Source organism: Salvia splendens, chromosome 6, assembly GCF_004379255.2.
Source record: "Salvia splendens isolate huo1 chromosome 6, SspV2, whole genome shotgun sequence".
In the NCBI taxonomy this organism is placed as follows: domain Eukaryota; kingdom Viridiplantae; phylum Streptophyta; class Magnoliopsida; order Lamiales; family Lamiaceae; genus Salvia; species Salvia splendens.
Genome location: NC_056037.1, coordinates 10,473,221 through 10,493,542, shown reverse-complemented (window position 1 = coordinate 10,493,542; position 20,322 = coordinate 10,473,221). Strand labels below are relative to the sequence as shown.

The following is a 20,322-nucleotide window of genomic DNA, read 5'->3' as shown; positions in this document are numbered from 1 at the left end:
TGCCCCCAGTCGCCAAACGTGTTCAAGTCATAGCCGCCGGAGCCGCCGGAGTTTCCGTCGCCGGACATTTTGAGATGAAAATTGGAGAGATGATATGAAAATTGAAAAGAAAAGAGAGATGAATTGAGAAGAATAGATGTGTGTTTGTGTGTATAATGAGAATGAAAGATGAGTATTTATAGAATAAAAAAATAAAAAAAATTTAAAATATTACCGTTTTTTAATATTTATTTATTTTTTTTATTAAAATCAAATTTAAAAAAATATTTATTGAGTCAGCATGATGACACCCACTCGCGGGCCTGCGAGTGGGCGTCACGCCTAGCGCCAACGCTCGCCACGTGGCGCTAGCGCGTGGCGAGACGTCTCGCCAACCCACCCTTCGGGCCGAGATGCCCGCCGAGACGAGACCGAGATGGATGGCTGCATCGCCGTCTCGCTGCCGTCTTATCTCTCCGGGACGAGACCGAGACGGGGCGAGACGCGGTGCAGATGCCTTAGAGTTACTCACTATCTATAATAAAAATAAATTAAAATCTGTATTGGCGATGGAAGGAGTGTTAAGTTAACCAAACTCTATATAGTACTAACAATTTAATATGATTATAAGTATATGCCAATAATGTATAGGCATCCCACTTATTTTATCATCATCTTGGAAGCATTAGTAAATAACTAATCTTTAAAAAAAAAAGAAACTCCAAGTGATCCTTCTCCCCCACCGCATACACTTCTTCCTCCGCCGCCCCATGGCGGGCGACGGCGACTGCGCACGGTGCTGCTTCAGCTTCGTGTTCACCTCAGGGCTAGCAGCCCTGTTCCTATGGCTGAGCCTCCGGCCCTCGAAACCAAGCTTCTACATCGAAGACTTGTCCGTCCCCGGCCTGAACCTCTCCGCCGCCGAGAGGAGCAACCACAGCATCCTCTTCAAGGTGGGGCTCCGGAACCAAATGAAGGACAAGGGCGTGGGCTACGGCGACATAAGCCTCCTCTTCCTCTACAACTCCACCCTCCTCGTCGCCAACCACACGCTTCCCGCCTTCTACCAGGGCCACGGCAAGACCGCCCACCGGATAGACGCCGCCGACGCCGCGGGGGTGCCGTGGTCGGCGGCGGTGGCGGCGCTGACTGCCAACGGGAGCGTGAGGTTTGGGGTTAGGGCGGCCACGAGGGTCAAGTTCAAGATCATGCTGTGGTTCACCAGGAGCCACGCCTTGCGAGTCGCCGGAGATGTCGAGGTGGGACCCTCCGGGAGGAAGCTCAACAAGAAATCGATCAAGTTGAAGTCCGGCGCCGCGGAGCCCCATAATCTGTGGCTGACATTCGGCGTTGCTACGCTCTTCACTTTCTTCTTCTTGTAAACATTTTTTTATTTTTACCTTTTTTTTTCTTATTGTTGATATTAATTTGTAATCCGATTCCCAATTGTTTGAGTGAGGCCATTTGTAATTTGGATTTTATATTTTAGAGGTACTAATAAATTCTTAGGTGTATTTTTTTAAAATTTTGAAATTAAAATTTTGATGTTTTTCGAATTCAAAATTGATTAATGTGTTTTTCAAACTATCTCATTATAAATTTCATCATTGCATTTTTGACGGATGGTAAATTCAGACAAGAGTTGACTATGAGCTGTAAATTTCAATGTGACCATTACAGCATCTCCAATGGCGGACGTTCAGTCGGACATCCGCGACGGGCAACCGGGACGTCCGCCATTGTGGCGTGGCAAGTCGGATACGGACGTCCCGAAAGGACGTCGGATGTCCTCGGACGTGCGGGCGACGGGTGGGTGGACGTCCGCCATTGTGGCGTGGTCGGACGTCCGGTATTTATTTATTTGTTTTTTTAAAACTCTATATATACGGCTCGTTGAATTTCATTTCATTCGCACCACTTGTGTTAATAAGTTTCTCTCTTCTTTTACTACAAATTTCATTTCTACTTAATGGAGAACGACATGAACTCCCCCGCCACGAGCGAGTCGCAGACTCCGACGTTTCCCGCCGAACTGGAGGGAAACTCTAGCGGAAATGCGACAACTGTTCCGGCAATGTTGGGGATGCAGTCCCAAATGGCGTGTGGGATGGGTGGAATGGGTGGGATGGGTGGTATGATGTCCCCGTACTTCAATATGTACAATTGGATGGGTGGGATGGGTGGGATGATGCCCAGAGCAGCAGGGATGGGGGGCATGACCCCAAATATGATGGGGATGGGGGGCATGACCCCAAATATGATGGGTATGGGTGGGATGATGCCGGGGATGATGCAGACCATGCATGAGGGAGGGGGTGGCAGGAGCCCTGAACCACTTGCAGAGAATGTCTATCGCCCAGTTATCGATATGCTGTCTACTGATTCCTCATCCAGTTTTGTTCTGGAGACTCAGTTCACCGGCATGAAACTTTTTCTTTTGAGAAGTTGGGGCTATCTCCAGTCAGGGAGACTCCCGATGATGTGGGGACAGCGGCAAGGGGCAGGGGCAGGGGCAGGGGCAAGGGGAAAGCCACAGGCTCTTCCTCGCGAACCGTGGCAGAGGAGGAGGATGAGGAGGAGACGCGAAAGAGGACGGTCTGGAGCGTGTGGGAAAACGTCGCGCTTGCGAAGGCTTGGATTTCAATAGTCGAGGATCCCTATGTCGGTGCTAACCAGCATATTGACAGACTGTGGCATCGCATCGCTGAAGCCTACCTCACACACAAACCGGCTGTGGCGAAGCGTCGCATTCCCGAACAATGCCGGAAACAGTGGGAGCGGTTGAGGCCTAAGCTTAGTCGATTTGTCGGCCTCTACCAAAACAATCTCCGCCAGGCAACCAGCGGTATGTCCGAGGAGGATGTGAAGAACCGTGCCTTTGCGCAGTACCCCGACAAAGCCTTGAAGTTCAAAGATTTCGACCAGTGGGAGGCCTATCTCGTGGTGAAGGATTCCCAAAAGTTTTGTGGGGGTGTCGAAGCGGGCTGGCCGAAGCGGACGAAGATCAACGCTTCCGGTGAATACAGCAGCAGTGCTGGTTCGCACGAGCTCCCAGAAGCCGAGGAAGTGTCCCCGATACCTCAATCAGACTCCCGCCGTCGTCGTCGCCCGATTGGGCAAAAGGCTGCACAACGGAATGCTAGGGGAAGCAGCAGCGGTAGCGGGTCGTTCGAGGTCCAATCGCAGGCCCCTGCTCCCCCAGAAGAGTACGACCGTCTCGCCCGCGCGCAGATAACGACTAGCTTGGTCCGGACCATGCATAGGTGGCATAGCACGACCGATCCGGTGTACAAAAGGATGTTGAAGGATGTCATCGATGGATGTCGGCGCGATTTGGGGATGCCACCCATTGGAGATGATGGCGCCGAGATCAGCGGCGGGGACGACGGGGGCGGCACGGGCGACGAGGACAACGCAGAGTGAGCCGAGAATGTATGACTATGTATTTTTTTTTTTTATTACTATGTAATTTTTTTTCGAAGCATGTATATTTTTTTTAATGAAGTTGTTAATTTTTCCCGTTCGTATTCGTGTTGAAATTTTATTTCCGTAAACGTAAATTGCTTTATTTGTGAATTTGTGATTTTTTTATTGCGGGAAGTCCTAGTGGGAAGGGCGATGGGAATGTTGGATTGTGCAGTGGAAGTCCTAGTGACGTGGCAGTGGGATGGGAAGTCCTAGTGACGTGGCAGGAGGTGTTTTTGGGAAGTCCTAGTGGATGTCCGAGTGGGACATCCGGCCCCGGGCATTGGAGATGCTCTTAGTATTTCTTCGTCTCACAATAAAAGTCGCATTTAGTGTGAGTATGAATAGTAAGAAATACTATAAAGAATAATGGTCGGAAATGTTAGTGGAACATAAGGTCCACTTTTTTATTATTAATTTATAATAGAATGTGAAGGAAATGAGTTAATAGAATATGAGATGTACTTATGATAAAAATGAAGTGAGACTCTTATTATAGGATGAACTGTAATGGCAAAATGTGACTCTTACTAATTGATACTACGCGACTAGTAGTATAAAAAACAACTCAAAACTATGTCGTAAAAATCTTGATAGGATTTGAGGTTTCCTAAAAATGTGTCCATCTCCCATCATGTGAATATAATGTTTGGCTTTTGCATTTAGTACGGTGCTGTTGAAATTTAATCGATTTGTATTCTTTTTTAGAGACTTCCATACTGTAAGTCATTTTCTTAGTTGTTACTAAAAGTTTTAACTATTATTTTTTTACTTTATAATATCTCTTAATTATTTCCTCTCCACTTTATTTTATTTTATTGTTTTTCCTACTTTGTACTATTTCTATTTAACTCACTAAACATGGAGTACTTATTAAATCTTGTTTCGAAAATAAACGTTTTGATTTACTTGGAACGAATGGAGAATGGAGTATTTCTTTGTGAAAGTTGGCTGTCCCTTGGTTTGGGATATCAACCTAAATCAGTAGCATATTGACATATTGATAATTGGAAAAAAGGACTAAAAAATAGGCTTAACTATTTGATCGTTGTGCTCAGTTAATTTTCCCCCCTTGTTACAGGTTTCTTACTCTTTGTTAGGAATTACTATTATTCCCATTAGATTAGGCATACCCATTCCTTTCTTCAACCATTGCATTACTCATTCCATTTTTATCTCCATTTCTACATTCATTACATTCCATTGTGCATTTCTACCAAGGCAAAGCCAACCTTTGCTCGGGATATTTGTCATATTGAAATATATTTCCTACTGTTATTAGCATATGATTTATTCAAGTGCATTTCCTCATGTAAAATGAAAGAGAATAATTTATAGGTATTACTAGGAATTTTGATTCAATTTTTGGCTTCAACAATTTATAATAAACTTGTGGAACGAAAGAAGTAATTAAGTAATGTTATATAGAAGACAAGATTCAAAACGAATTAGCAAGAAGAATAGCCTGCCTGCAACGAGCCTTAGCCTGTTGAAGCCTCTCATTCAAAGTATCTTCCTTAACAGCAGCTTTAAGCATAGTCAAATCCATTTCCATTAGCTTCAAAACTCTAGCCAGCTCTGTCACCATCCTATCCTCCACTTTCCCCTCATCTCTCAGCACCTCCGCTTCCTCTAACGCTCTCGCCGCCACAATCTCCCCGGCTGTAACGAGCAGCGCCGCGGACCCGAACTCCCTATCCATGAGCTCCACTAGCTTCTCCAAGAAGTCCATGATCACATATCCTGTTGGCTTCTCCAATGGGATGGCCTTGCTCCTCTTCCACCCTATCTCGAAATTCGGAGGCTCCGGCTTCACCAGCCCCCTTCGACTATCCCGGTCGCGGATGATCTCCGATTTTCTCCGTTTCTCGATCGGGAACTTGTCAGGGCTGATGGTCGTTTCCGGCGATGGAGCCGGGAAGTCGGGGTCATTTGAGGTGCATTTTAGTGGGAAGTGGGAGTGGCGGTTTGATGAAGGGAGAGGTATATGGAGGAATTGGAAAGTGGAAGCCATGACTAGTTGTAGGATAGGAAGACAAGATAAGATGAGGTTTGGCTGTTGCAATACACTGTTTTTTAGATCCCAAATATCGATTTTACCCTTCACTGCTCACAAAAGTCCATCTGTTACAAAATTCAAATATAACTCAATAGTAATAGCATATCTGCTATCCAATACAAAATTTGGTTATGAGAAATGACATATCAGATAAATTTACATTGAGACCCTAATCTCTATATTTTGTATGCTTAGTATCTACAAGAAAGAAACACAAAACTATACCCCTTCACCCAATGTCATAATATTACAACACAGCATTTTCAGTGCGGAATTCTCAATTGTTCAAGTAACTTCTGCATGGTTTCAAGTTTCTCACTCAGCTGTCTGACATTATCAAGGTAGTCTGCTGGCGAATCTGAGCAAGCTAACTCGGTCGCCAGAGCAGCGCATTTTGCCTTCGAATCCAAAACTGCCTCCTCAAGAGATGCCACGATTGTTGTCTCCATGCCTGAACCCCAACTTCCACCGCCCGCGTCTGAAAATGGACTGGACCCCGTCTTCGACTTCGGGGTAAAAATTTGGTCTATACTTCCAGTCCCTGCAAGTTACAACAATCAGGAAACAAAAGATATATGTGTCCATGAGTTGCAAGTATATACATATATATTGTTTCAATCTCTGAAAATACAAATTATCATTTACCATCTTGAACTGATTTTACCTAAATTACTCAGTTGGCTGATTGCTGCTGAACCAAGTGATCCATCTAACTTGAGAATTCGAAGGACACCAGCAGCTATTCTACCCAAAGAGTCGAGCTCAGACTTGCACAGGAGAGCGAGATATTGGAGCTCATCCTTCTTCACTACAGCCTCAATCTACGAAACAAATTATAGCCTCATTTCCCTCAAACTGAAAGCAAATACAACAAAGGCGTATAACAAAACCGAAACTCTTACTGGCTCGGTTACAGAGAATTTGAAATTTTCCACCATCCACTCAGCCATTAGGTCATCATTATCTGCTTCTGAAGCCACTATGTCAACTTCCACATTGACGCCACCATGTCTGTCGACAGGTTGCTTTTCTATTCCAGGAAAACCATTCTGAACTATCTCATTTTCACAAATCCCATTCGTCAGCATCCGGTGCCCAGCCATTGGTTTTAAGATCTCCAGACCTTCCATGCCAACCTGCAAATATTTTATTGTAAAGGCTACAATAGAAAATTGTTAAAGAAGTAGCAAACATCAGTAAGTTTCAGAACTCGTGTTTCTGCTTGCATAAAAGTGAGCCCATAATAACAGAAACAACAAATTTTGGTTCTAGAGCAGATCAATTACCCATTTACATTAAATATATTAAGATCCTCCCTTTTCAGTAAAACAGAGCTAATTCAATACATTCCATAGTGGTGACAATGACTGACAAGCAAACAAGGTTAGGCAAGAAAAAACATGAGATCCTCTACAAAAAGGTGTTTCATACTGTACAACAATATCTAGTATGAGGTACATTAAGGGACCGTTCAATTGCCATAATTACTTGTGATTAAAGGCCATGGCTAATCTTATCTCTTGTTGGTTGCATTTTTCTCAAAAGCTCGGCCCGTGACAATGTATCTTGGCCCGCCTCCGTAATGTCAAGATTAGATGTATCTCATGACTAACCATCTCATTGTCATTCCTATGACTAATTTAATCCAAGACAAATACTATAATGGTTTATCCCATATTGTATCTCACTATTCTTTTGTCTAACGAACCAAACACCACGTAAGTGGTGTTAATATATTATTTGTATTCTGTCCCACATCGGTGATGCGACATAGTCTAGCTTAGTCTCTTGTACTATATATATGTGGCCTATGTTGAATAATAATATATACTACTACTTTCTCCATTATGTCACTATATTTTACTGTTCTACATGGTATCAGAGCAGACTCAAGTCGATGATGGATTTTATCTCTTTATCTCTTCTCTTGCCTATCCACGTGATAGAAGTCCGATGTGTCATTCCGGCCCATACGTGAGAGGGCGTGTTAATAACTCTAAATTCTTGTCCCACATCGACTTGATGACGATCCTAGCTCCTCTATATAAGTGTGGATAACTCTTCCCCTTATAAGGCTTTTTAAGGGGTGAGTGGTCCATTTCTAATATGTCATTTCTAATATGGTATCAGAGCGGATTCGAATCCGTCACTAGTTTAGTCCCCAAAAAAATAAAAATAAAAAAATTATGGTTTCGAAATTTAGGGTTTTTTCTTTCTCCGTTGATGCTGCTCTATTCTGCTCCTGCCCCCGCTGCCTACAGCTATTTTTTTTATATTCTGTTGCTCTGCAATTATCTGTCTGCTGCTCTGCCTGTTGCTCTGCACTACTGCTATTATCTTCATCTACTTCTTCATCTGCCTGCTACTCTACTGCTGCATCTGCCTGCGCTGCTCTGTTCTACTGCTAATTCTTGTTGATGATTATTCTCGTATGACATGATTATATTTGCTTAAACAAAGAAGTGAAGTCCCTACTGTTCTCAAATCCTTTTACTATGAAATAAAAAAACCAATACTCTGTTGATTTGCGTATCCTCCGTACTGATAATGCTCTTGAGTTCACACAACAATCTATCTCATCCTTTTGTGAATCTCATGGTATAATTCATCAAACCTCTTCTTGCTCTCACACTTCTCAACAAAATGGGGTAGCTGAGCGCAAGCATCGTCATGTTTTAGATGTTGCGCGTACTCTTATGTCTCACATGCATGTGCCTAAGTATCTATGGTATGATGTTCTTACTGCATGCTTTCTTATTAATAAGATGCCATCTAGTGTGTTGCATGGGGATATTCCTTTTTTGTGTCTTCATCCTGATAAACCTCTTTATCATATTCCTCCTCGCATTTTTGGGTGTACTTGTTTTGTTCATGATCTTACTCCTGGGTTGGATAAGTTGTCTCCTCGCTCTATTAAGTGTATTTTTCTTGGTTATTCTAGAACCAAAAAGGATATCGATGTTTTGACCCTCTTACAAAACGTCATTATATCTGCAGACGTGAGTTTCAGCCTTATTTTACTCATTCTCAAACTAAACCAACCAGTCATTTAAATCCTACTCCTTTGCCTGCCCAAACTTTTGTATCTCCTCTGCTTTCTGCTCCTCCTTTACAGGTCTATACACGATGCCATCGACCTGCAACAACCCCTAAAGCCCCTGAAATAGTACCTACATGCTCATGTCCACTGCCACAATCATCTTCGCCTCCAGCTTCTGAAGATCCAGCTCCTCCTGATGAGTTACCCATAGCCATTCGCAAAGGTAAACGTACTAGTACCACCAAACACCCCGTGTCTAATCATGTTTCCTTTACTCGATTGAGTGCTCCTTTTCGTGCCTTTGCTCTTTGTCTTTTATCTACAGTTATTCCAACTTCTTACCAAGAGGCACTTAAACACCCTTTATTGCGAGCCGCTATGGATGAGGAGATGCGAGTCTCTTGAGTCGTGGTACTTGGATATTAGTACATGCCCCTAATTCGGTAGATATTGTATCTTGTCGTTGGGTGTTTACCATAAAATTTCTTGCTGATGGTAGTATTGATCGATACAAAGCTCGGCTTGTGGCCAAAGGGTACACACAAACTTATGGTATTGACTACTTTGAGACGTTCTCGCCTACTGCTCGTATGAACTCAATCCGAATTCTGTTCTCTTTGGCTGTTGATCTTTCGTGGCCCATGTACCAACTTGATGTGAAGAATGCTTTTTTGTATGGTGATTTGACTCCGACGGTCTTTATGGAGCAACCTCCGGGGTATGTTGCTCAGAGGGAGGATGCTACTAAGGTTTGTTGTCTCAAAAAGGCAATTTATGGCCTTAAACAAAGTCTCAAGGCGTGGTTTGATAAGTTCAGTAGTGTTCTTAGAACTATTGGTTTTAAGCAATGCAAGTCTGATCATTCTGTCTTTGTGCGACATCAAGCATCAGGTATTGTCATTCTCATTGTGTATGTTGATGATATACTCATATCTGGAAGTGATGTACGTGGAATTGAGGAAACTAAGAAATATTTGCATCAACATTTTGTCATCAAGGATCTGTGGCGTCTTAAGTATTTTTTGGGAATTGAAATTGCACACGGAAATTCTGGAGTGTCTATATCTCAGCAAAAGTATGCTATAGATTTATTGAAATAAACTGGACTACTTGGAACAAAACCTGTTGATACTCCTATGGAGGTTGATCAAGTGTTTGGGATGATAGTGGAGAATTCTTGGAGGATAAAGCTAAGTATAGACGTTTGGAAAACTTATCTACTTGACAGTAACAAGGCCTGATATTTACTTTGTTGTTGGTTTAGCCAGTCGTTTTCTGGATAAGCCTAAGCAAGTTCACTGGCATGCTGCTATTCGAATTCTTCAATATATCAAGAAATCACCCGGCAAATGGCTGTTATTTAAAAACAATGGTCATCTAAAAATTGAAGGATGTTCAGATGCTGAGATGCTGATTATGCTGGTTCTAAGTCTGATATAAAGTCTACTTCTGGATATTGCACCTACTTTGGAGGAAACCTGGTAACTTGGCGAAGTAAGAAACAACATATTGTTGCGAGATCGTCTACCGAGGCCGAGTATAGAGCTATGGCTCATACTGCTATTAGATGATTGGAGTCAAGAATCTACTTGGAGAATTGGGGTTCACTTTCAATGAACCTTTACCGATGCATTGTGATAACCAAGCTGCAATCTATATTGCGAATAATCTGGTTTTTCATGAGGACTAAACATATTGAAGTTGATTGTCATTTCATCAGAGTGTGTGTTTTGAATCAGACAATTACTACTCCTTTCACTTCATCGTCCAACCAGATTGTTGATATCTTTATAAAACCGTTGCCTATGAAGCGTTTCTCAGAACTTTGTACCAAGCTGGACATGATCAATATATATGATCTAGCTTGAGGGGGAGTGTTAATATATTATTTGTATTCTGTCTCATATTGGTGATGTGACATAGCCTAGCTTAGTCCCTTGTACTATATATATGTGGCCTATGGTGAAAATAATATATACTACTACTTTCTCCACTTTATCTCTATATTTTACTGTTCTACAAGTGGCATTATCAATCATACTTGGCGTGTATTGCGATGTTAGAATAGATGGTTAAGAACTATTCGTAGTAAAGGATGAGGGTCGAGGATCCCAACTAGAGAAAACGTATCGACGCTAAAAAAGATTACTGGGCCAAGACAAATGTAACTGGAGCATAAGAAACAGAAACAATTGAACATAGTAAATGCAAATACTGATTAGCTAAAGAAGAAGCTCACAGTAATCAACTCGATAGGATGTGTCTGCTTTCTGTTTGTTTTTGTTTTATCAAGTGCTGCATGCTTTGGGGTGCTTTTTGCTTTCATATGTATATTATGAAATGTCATATGCCAGCTCCTCTCTTCTCTCTGAGGAACTGCGGAGTCTTGGAAGTATAATCTATCTGCCATCTCCTGTTCACCTTCAAGAGCAAATAACCAATCTTTTAATTCAATTGATACATCCACGTCATCAGGGGTGCCCAAATGGAAGAGACTGCTTTCCTTTCCATCTTCTTGACATGCATCTAGGAAGGGAGGGAGAGGAAAATTCAAGAAGAGAATAGATCATCAGTTCATGTTATGCATAAATAGCAGCGAAAGAATCTAAAAATAGTAATGGTTCATACTCTCTCTAAGGTCATCCACAGTGACAGGTGATGCTTTAAAAATTATTGATAAAGGTCCACCAGATAACTGCTCAAGGCCTCTAGTAAGACCTTCCCCTGGCCCGCCATCAGCACCAAAAATTCCAAACCTATGAAGCAAAGATTCAGCATAACTCATACCTCCACCAAGGCGGATACCAGCAATGCAGGCCAACACTCTTAAACTGTGGCACTCGATATCCTGTGCACTATATGGAATCACATGTGTCACGGATATGTCCAGAAATGGTACTGTGGTATTACGATTTGATTGATCAATTTTAGTATTTTGAACCCAAAAAACAGCCCGTAACTGATTGCTGTCCTTCCCGTTCATATTCTTGTTGGGAAGCATCAATTCAGAACCTTTCTCCAGATGGAAGTCATTCGCAGTGTCTGCACAGTCCACCTCGACCCTTTCCCATCGTAAAGTGGATGAAATTGCCATAGCGCCACCCAGAGTTCTATGGCTAACCTTGACAGACAGACCATCACCAATGAAAAGAACTAGAGGTGGGCCTTGGGTATCAGATGAAGATTCTAAAAATCTTAGCTGCAAATTCTTCAGAGAAAGAGTGACAGCAGTATCACCAGGAACTTTATCCATTATGCTTCCCTGCAAAGACTCATTTCTTGTTTCCTCTGAAGACTTGTTTTTCCCTGCCACAGCTATCCTTTCACTAACCTTACCGAAATAAGCATAGAGGTCTAGAACAAAGAATAATTGCTCCACTGAAGTGCTTGAATTGTATTGTTCACAGTTAACACCTACTCTGACAACCCCTCCCGCAGGTGGCATATCTGTTAAAGGGGTCCCATCTGCAGTCACCATTGCTACCTCAAAACAAATATCTTTCATCTCAACACATTTCCATACACTTGAATCCACCTTTGTGTTGTTCCTCCCAATAAAGCCATAGCATGTTTCCAAAGACAAAGTAATCAAAGATGCTCCAGCAGTCAATTTCTTCTGGCTGGCATCAATTGGTTGACTCTTCCAAAGACAGAAACATGCAGGATCCTTCTCAATGTTCAGTAGGCTTAGTTTTAAGGAAGGTGACTGGGAGAACATCAAATTTTCAATATGGAGCCTTGCCCCAGAAAATGAATTCTGGACTGGTATGTTAGGACTTCCAGATAATTGTTCTGGGTTTCCTATCTCTAGGGGTACGGTAACAACTAAACCTTTAAGATTGAACAGTAGGGAGTTAATGGAGAAATCTGGCAGCACAGAACCAGGATTAACAACAATTCCATCAGCCAAAAAGGATGATATTCTCAGACAGGATTCTTCCTGAGGATGAATCTGAGATACAAAAACAGGTAGGTATTAGCAGCAATAATAGTAAAGAAAGTCAAATATTTCTATCTACGAGAGATAGGATTAGATGAATGCTGACCATTAGTGGCTGGCAATCAATAACGGTTCTGGAAGCAAAAATTGGTGGGCTTGGGGAGGGCACTAACTGCAGACTGTAGAGACAGATCAGAGGCACACTGCAATTTGATTGCCACTGCTGGTCCCCAAGAGGATATATTGGAGGACAGAAGTTCTTAGCTGGATACAGCAAACAAATTTCTATATGACAAAGGGCTCTCACAATCAAACAGTGTAAGCATGTTGAGGTAAAGTTAGTGAATACCAAAATCTGGGACATCTGAATTATCAATTGAAGCATCCTGCATCGATGGCTGCACTAAGGTGCAGGGTGGACGCGAAAATGTATCCCTAGATTTTATTTCATATGGACGAGGACAGAGTTAAACAATTAAAAGCCACTCTAAAATGAGAATCCACCAAGCAAAATAACTGACATCTATTTCTAATGAAAACCCACAGAAGTTTACATTGACATGTCTCCAGATCCACAATGATGGCCCCAAAACCTTTCGATAATGCAAGATAAATATGTACTTACAAAACAAAAAAAGAATGCTAGAATCAAGCATCAAAACATACTTGCACACAGAAAATAGCATTACCTCTGACATATAATTAATTAAGTAAACTAAAATTTGTCTACAAATTGTGAAGTACCAGTAATATATGTACTGTAAGTGATCCAAAAATTATTTGCATTCTTGACCAGAAAGAGAGCAGGTCATACTAAAAAAGTGATTTCCAAATTTCAATCAAACAGGCATATGTCTGATGTCATGGTATACTACATCGATAACTTACGGCTTACCTCAAAAACAATCCACCTATTATGACCCTTGTCAAGTAATTGGCCTTCTCTCCATCAGATACACTTGCCTGATTGAAGAAACTAGATCTCAGTGCATTGATAATACAAAGTTGTGAAATACAAAACTATTGGGAAATACATGACTTGAGTGTATGTGTCATCCTAGGATCATAAAAAGAAATGAAAATGGAAGACGAACCCGAGAGAATAATAGTGATTGCATCAGAAGTTCTAGCTGAAATTCTGTGAGGTAAACAAATTTGTTAGACTAAGACTTAAACCGATAACAACTTTTTACAGAAAAGTGTGCATTATCTTTGGCACTCGCATTGGCGACTAATCAAAGAGAGCAGTAATTTTCTATAACAATACCTACTGTATTGACTTCATTGGAAAGAAAAAAGGTATTGGAAAAAAATAACACGGGCGCAAACCAACTAACCAGCATCCTTAATGCAGACAAATATGTGATCCACAGTTATAGAGACCAAAGAACGGCCAGCAGCTTCTGCAGACCGCTGCCAACAGAAGTAATATATTGACACCATTCAGAGAGCTCATATGTATAAAAGATTCTAAAAATGTCAGTTCATGACATCAGATACTATAGAAGAAGCAGAGAAATAAAAAAATACTGGCTGAGAACTTGGATTCACATCTCCTCGATTTAGACAAACATAAAATCCAGTAAAGAAACGGAGAAGAGCTCGCAATCCTGAGAATACGACGGAATTAAGTTAATAAAAAATTTATGCAAGAATTTTGTGTTGTAGTCAACAACACAGGTTTTGAGAAACATTATTTCTGGTAGGATTATGTTTATGTTTCAGGAAATTCAACAATAAAATTGTGTGAAGTTGTAGCCTTAACAGAAACCAATTAACTTCTAATACAGACCTGGTTCACTTAAAGCAGGGCAAACAGCTTCTGTAACATGCAATTGAACTTCGAGCCCTAGTGGGCAATTCAACTCTGTCCGTTGAATTGTAATCTGAAACCATCATTGAATTGCAAAGATATTAAATATTCCACAGAAAACAGGGCTCAATCACACATAGCAGGAAAGAAAACTATATCCTGGCGAATCAGTGAAATATGACTATCCACCCACATTAGAAGGTGGTGTTAAAATAAATTGAGAGCTAAAGTGCATACATAGGCCTCTCCTGAGATCCCCTCAATGAATCGCTCCCCACCAAAGAATACCCGCTTTGCACCATCTTCGTCTTTCTTATTAGACCCTTCTTGAGAGTTTAAAAAGTCTGGATCCGAGAACATATCTGGATGAGGAAGGATGTCAATAGACAACTGCTCCCACTGAAGTTTCTGCAGATAAAAAATATATGTATAGATTATGCATCATTTCCAAAAGCTTGCATATAAATTGAATGACTACTTTTAACTAGACAGAACAAAGGCATTAAACATGATCACATTACAATAACTTATGCAGAAAGTTTCAGACAAGAAGTGAGAAATAAGAAAAACACGCATGAAGCACCCTTCTGGTATACTTCACAATAATTTATAGTACACAGATACGAAATTAACAAGAATACAAACATAAAAACTAAGTGGGCCTCTTTACTTTGAACACATATATGAACTTCTTGCCAGTAGAAAATTCCCTTGCATCCTTAAGATTTACAACCTGCTAAGTGGAGCAAATATTAATAAGAGATGTGTTCTTCTACAAATGCACATCAAATTGAAAAAAAACAGAAACAGTCTGACATGTAGAGCATAACCTCCCAGTTCTCATTTGTTGTGCAGAGTATAAGGTTCCGTATAGTGATGGAAGCCAGTGGAGATGCCCTGTTGGATAGGAAATGATTAATCCAAGCTGAATGAGAGAACTATAGGATAAGTATGCCATATCCTTCATATTTCTCTGACAATTCTAGCTTTCTAATATACAACTATAAGGAACTGATCCAAGTATTATTGGAACCTTAACACATTTATAATTCCTAAAAGAAGGGTTCCCCTTTAGCTCTTAAGTAATAAAACAATAACTCAAGTAAGTAGATTCCTAGTAAAGAATCAAATATGGAAGATATGTTCAGCTAGCTCCTACAGGCATGATCACATCCACCACGATATCAAAGATGGTATGAACTCAAATAATCTTTTTCTCTATACGAAACTTTTATTGAGAAACAGAGAACAAAATACATAACAAAAGGCTGACGCATCTCCAGAGGCAAAACCCGCCCAACTATATATGAGTCAAGACATAAAGAACTTTATAAGAACTTAAAATCAATTTCCACATCTTGCATCCACTTAAAATTTAATTGTGGAGATATGAGACTCTCTTTCATTGTAAGAACTTTATATTAAAGGCAATTACTCCTTAAAATCAACGGGCTTAAGACCAAAGAGTCAGGTAGAAAGGGGGCTCTCCGTTCCTGGTTCTCATGTAGCTGGAACCTCCGGAACCACAAGAATCCTTAGCTAAAATGGGATTCCAACTCAGCACCTTTTGAGTAGACTTTAGTATTTTCTTCATTAGTTATTGCATGTTCTTTATTACTATGTAAAGAACATTTCCTTCATGAGTACGTTCACCCACTCCACCAAATACGGATAACCCCCCATGGGCTTTCAGCAATATTGTTAATCAATTCTGAGGCATGGATGCTCCCCAAATAAAATTAAAAAAGGGAGGAGTTACGTAAGTATTTGTACAGTAGAAAGAATTTTAAATGATCCAAAATGCACCTCCTAGTATCATCCTACAAGGTTGCAAAAGTTAAGGAAATCCCAACAAACAAGAGATCTAGAGGAGTTATGAATCAAGAAGGCAAAGTAAAGAATGGGTAAAAGATGGATGGGATAATACATAAAAAGGTAGGTAAGCAAGGATAACTATGTTACCCGCTCACAAGTCGTCCAGAATCTCATTTTGTTACCGCTTCTGACTCTAGATATGCATTTCCACTGCCTTTGATGGGTAGCTCTAGCCTCTAATAGCAATACCCCACATCCCAATGGTTGTCTTCCAGGCCTTGCTTTTAGTTAGTTACACAACAAGAATTATTACCTTCTAGAAAGCACCACTAGCATTTTCCCAAAAGAGCCTTGTTTTCTATACATATATTCCCACTGTCCAATAAGCAAACCTTCAAATTCTTTAAGTTGTTTGACCAATTCCCAGGAGACAAGGTGGGAATGAATAAGAAGCTAGTTTTTAGGATAGCACGAGGAATTATGATTATACTTTAAAATATGATCTTAGTTCCCATAATAACTTGCTTCCATCAAAAACACGAAATGATAACTAATTCTGAAGGTGACAAGGGTTACCAGGTTGCTCCTCCTCTGCGCCGAGCTCCACCGTGAGTTTCAAGTAAAAGATTAACAACACCAACTTGTAATGTCATTCCGTCTGCAATCTGATAGATACAAACCAAACATAATTTTATTAAATCCATTACGAGGTAACCATAAACATTAACAGGAAAAGCCAAGTGCAAAATCATGCAATCAAATAACACAAGATTAACCTTGTCAGCGAATCCATAACCACTACCCTTTCCAGTACTTGTTGAGGTTGAAGCACTGCAGGAGAACCGATGGTACAAAATGAGAATTCAATTTTAAGGCCAAACGCATCCACAAGATATGATGAATCAAACAGAGTTTCTAAACCCTGTCAGCTTACCTGCTCGGTTTACTAGATACATCTATATCATCATTTTCCACCAACACCAGGTCCAGCCTATCAATTTGCACCACAATTGGCTCTACTTGTACGTAGCTTACCGAAGGAAGCTTCAAAATTGGAAGAAAACGTACTGTTAACTCAGTATAGCGCCACAGTCTAAACAAAAAACAACGACAATTCCAATTAAAGTTCAGGCTCTTCACATCAAGGATCACAGAAATCATCAAATCCCCACTTGACAGCAATTTACACGTATTTAATCACACTGAGTGGGGAACCTACTGACCACAATCTCCAATTTGCCAACTTTGGCGGTGGTGACATTGAGCGCCGGCGGCAATCCCATACTCGCGTGTAGTGCGTCTCCATTTATATCTACCCAAAAAAAAAACTAAGTTACAAAATTCTCTAAAATTCAGCTCCACACACACTGACACACAAGGGATGCAGCTCGAACGAGATCGGAATCTGAAACCTACCTAAATTCGAAAGTTGCGCGGTGCGCCCCTGCAATTTGAACTGATCTCTACTGAATGATTTGAGCCAATACTTGAGCGTGTACTCCAACGCTCGAGCCAAGATGGACTCCATTTCCGCTCGGAATTGTAGCCGGAGGCTCGCGGCCGTTAATGTGAATTATGGTAGCTTAATGCGATGCCGGTGGCGCCGGAGTAACGAGATCACCAGATCAGATGTGGGATCCGATTGGAGAGAGAGAGGAAGAAAAGGGTGTCATATGATAGGCATCTAGAATAAAAGGGGTGGCACGTGCGAGCAGGGTTTAGACGGTCGTGGCTGGCACGTGCGTAAGTTACTGTCGTTCTCGTGTGGGATGTTTTGTGATATGGTGAGAACACACCACGGCGATGCAAGCGATCGCAGCCCTGGATTTGATTTGGATCTCGAATTGCTTTTGGTTCAGTAAATAGGGCTATAATCGGCGGGACTAAGGCCATCCACAACGCTGTCTCTATACCGTCTCTTAAACCGTCTCTTAACTACTATTTGAGCACTATTTGAGGGCCCCACTGTCCTTTTTTCCTCTATCTCTTAACTAAGAGACGGAGGCTGCAACGCTCCGTCTCTTAACCGTCTCTATACCGTCTCTTAATTACTATTCATTCAATTTAATTTATAATTTTTTTTAAAACCCAATTCAATTTAAACAAACACACTTTATTAAAATTAAAACAAAATTAAAAAACGCACAAAATAAAAAAACACACAAAATAAAAAAAACACACAAAATAAAAAAACACACAAAATAAAAAAACACACAAAATAAAAAAAAATTAATCGGAAGGGCTAATCATTCTCCGGAGGCGGTCGAGGTTGAGGGGGAGTCGGAAGGCCAAGTTGTGCTGCCATATGCACAATTCCGTTCCACCAGGCCGCGTATTGGGAGTGCGAGAAGCGGGAAGTGTCCGCCATTGTGGCGGTCATGTACGCCACCATAAGTGTGTCCGAGCCTCCTCGCGAGCCCGATCCTGAGGCCGGCTGGCTTGATTCGCCTCGGCCCTTCCTTGCTCTAGCCGCTTTCGCCGCCTTCGTCCCTTGCGGCCGACGGCGCCTACTCGCGGATCCTCCTGCATCGCCGACCGTACCCGCAAACTCCTGGGATTCAGCATCATGTTGGCTGATGCCTTCAGCAGTGTCACCACCAGACGCACCAGCACTAGACGAGTATTGGCCACTCGCCGTATGCTTCGTGCGCTTCGAGTTTGAGCCCGAGCTGGAGCGGAAACCGCCGGCCCATCGTTCCTCGTCCTTGACGGCGCGCCAAACATCAACAAATCTGAATTGATGTCCCTCGTCCTGGTAGTAGGCGCGCAAAGCGGACGTCAAAATGTCGGTGGCCGTGGCGCCGCTTTGGTAGCGCGCCTCTTCCGCCGAGTAGATGCCGCAGAATTTTTTGACCTGTCGGTCGACTCGGTCAAAGTGACAGCGGATCATTTTAACTGTGCGCTTGCGGGAGCGGTTCGGCTTTATTTGGTGGTAGACCTCGACAACCTTTTCCCAGAAACACTTCCGGGTTTGTTGATTCCCGACGATGGGATCGTACGAGACCGTGATCCAGGCGTTGTACACCGCCATCGTTTCGAGGTTGTTGTACGGATGTCGGCCAAGATCCTCTTCCTCTTCCTCTTCTTCCTCCTCGTCCTCGCCCGTCTGGGGTTGTACACTGCCTCGGCCACCTCCACCGCCTCGCCCACCTCCACCGCCTCGGCCTACTCCCGGCGTGGGATCAACTGGAAAATCCTCCCGGATCTGGGATAATCCCTGCGAAAACCGCGGGACGTTGGGACGAACATATGCATCAAGGTCAAAATTGGGTGGTTGGTACCCCCCGGCGTCGCCGAACCCTGGGTCCCCGGCGTTGACGAACCTCCACCGCCCAATGTGTTGATCATGTTCTCCCAATCGCCGAATGAGTTGAGATCCCACCCGCCGGAGCCGGAGCCGCCATAGTTGCCCTCGCCGTCGCCGGACATCTTGAGTTGGGTTATGAAAATTTCAGCGAAAATTTGAGAGAAAATTTAGATGATATGAAGAATAGATGTGTAGTTGTGTGTAAATGAGGATGGGTTTAGGAGTATTTATAGAGTAAAAAATTTAATAAAAACAAAAAAAATATAAAAAAAAAAACAAAAAAACGGTAATAATACCGTTACAAAATTTTTTTTTTTTATTTAAATTCGAATTTTTTTTAAAAAAAATATTTATTGCGTTAGCACGTGACGACGCCCACTCGCGGGCCGGCGAGTGGGCGTCACGCACGACGCCGGGCTGCGCCACGTCGCCGAGGCGCGTGGCGAGCCAGCTCGTCTCCTGGCTCGGCGAGTCGAGTCGCGCGACGAGACGCGCGACGAGACGGGACGAGATGGAGGCTGCAACGCGTCTCGCCGGGGTCTCGTCTCGCTGAGACGAGACGCGAGACGCCGGCGAGTCCCGTTGTGGATGGACTAATGTCTTTTGTCTTTTTTATACGTCTAATTACCAGTATCTGATTTGGAAACTTTAAGGTAAAGAGTAGTAATAAGAATTAAATAATAAAGGTGATGATTGCACATCATATAGAATAATTTAAATAGTGTTTTACATTAACTGTAGTAGTACTGTATTCGTAGAGTAAAACATTAAATGACAATTAACAGTTTATTACTACATAAGTAATGAAAGATTTATGATTAGTTATTGTATTATACGCTCTTGCAAGAACATATTTTAATGTACCGTATATGATTTAAGGATTAGTAATATTAAGAATGTCAAT

General features: G+C 42.0%; 3 protein-coding genes across 6 annotated transcripts; 1 reads left to right on the top strand and 2 right to left on the bottom strand.

Annotated features, from left to right (window-relative positions):
* The first annotated feature begins 606 nt into the window (after positions 1-606).
* Positions 607-1,493, top strand: LOC121807117 (protein NDR1-like). Its single transcript, XM_042207314.1, has one exon. It carries the CDS (start codon positions 750-752, stop codon positions 1,359-1,361), a length of 612 nt encoding a protein of 203 aa, XP_042063248.1. The 5' UTR covers positions 607-749; the 3' UTR covers positions 1,362-1,493.
* A 3,264-nt stretch (positions 1,494-4,757) lies between these two features.
* On the bottom strand, positions 4,758-5,492 carry LOC121806583. Its single transcript, XM_042206692.1, has one exon. It carries the CDS (start codon positions 5,456-5,458, stop codon positions 4,883-4,885), a length of 576 nt encoding a protein of 191 aa, XP_042062626.1. The 5' UTR covers positions 5,459-5,492; the 3' UTR covers positions 4,758-4,882.
* Positions 5,493-5,571: 79 nt separating this feature from the next.
* Positions 5,572-17,798, bottom strand: LOC121806582. 4 transcript variants are annotated; one of them, XM_042206688.1, is made up of 20 exons: positions 17,528-17,798; positions 17,335-17,423; positions 17,046-17,155; positions 16,888-16,942; positions 16,688-16,776; positions 15,127-15,193; positions 14,967-15,029; positions 14,534-14,704; positions 14,276-14,369; positions 14,014-14,093; positions 13,821-13,896; positions 13,578-13,621; positions 13,379-13,446; positions 12,833-12,918; positions 12,590-12,747; positions 11,172-12,495; positions 10,783-11,069; positions 6,406-6,639; positions 6,168-6,324; positions 5,572-6,044 (listed from the first exon to the last, which is right to left on the bottom strand). In XM_042206688.1, the coding sequence occupies exons 1-20, from the start codon at positions 17,637-17,639 to the stop codon at positions 5,767-5,769; spliced, it is 3,642 nt and encodes a 1,213-aa protein (XP_042062622.1). In that variant the 5' UTR covers positions 17,640-17,798; the 3' UTR covers positions 5,572-5,766. The 4 variants fall into 4 exon arrangements, with proteins under 4 accessions (XP_042062622.1, XP_042062623.1, XP_042062625.1 ...); XM_042206689.1 differs by having other exon boundaries at positions 17,331-17,423; positions 17,528-17,669; XM_042206691.1 differs by lacking the exons at positions 16,688-16,776; positions 16,888-16,942; positions 17,046-17,155; positions 17,335-17,423; positions 17,528-17,798 and adding an exon at positions 16,259-16,634 and having other exon boundaries at positions 15,113-15,193.
* Positions 17,799-20,322: the final 2,524 nt, after the last annotated feature.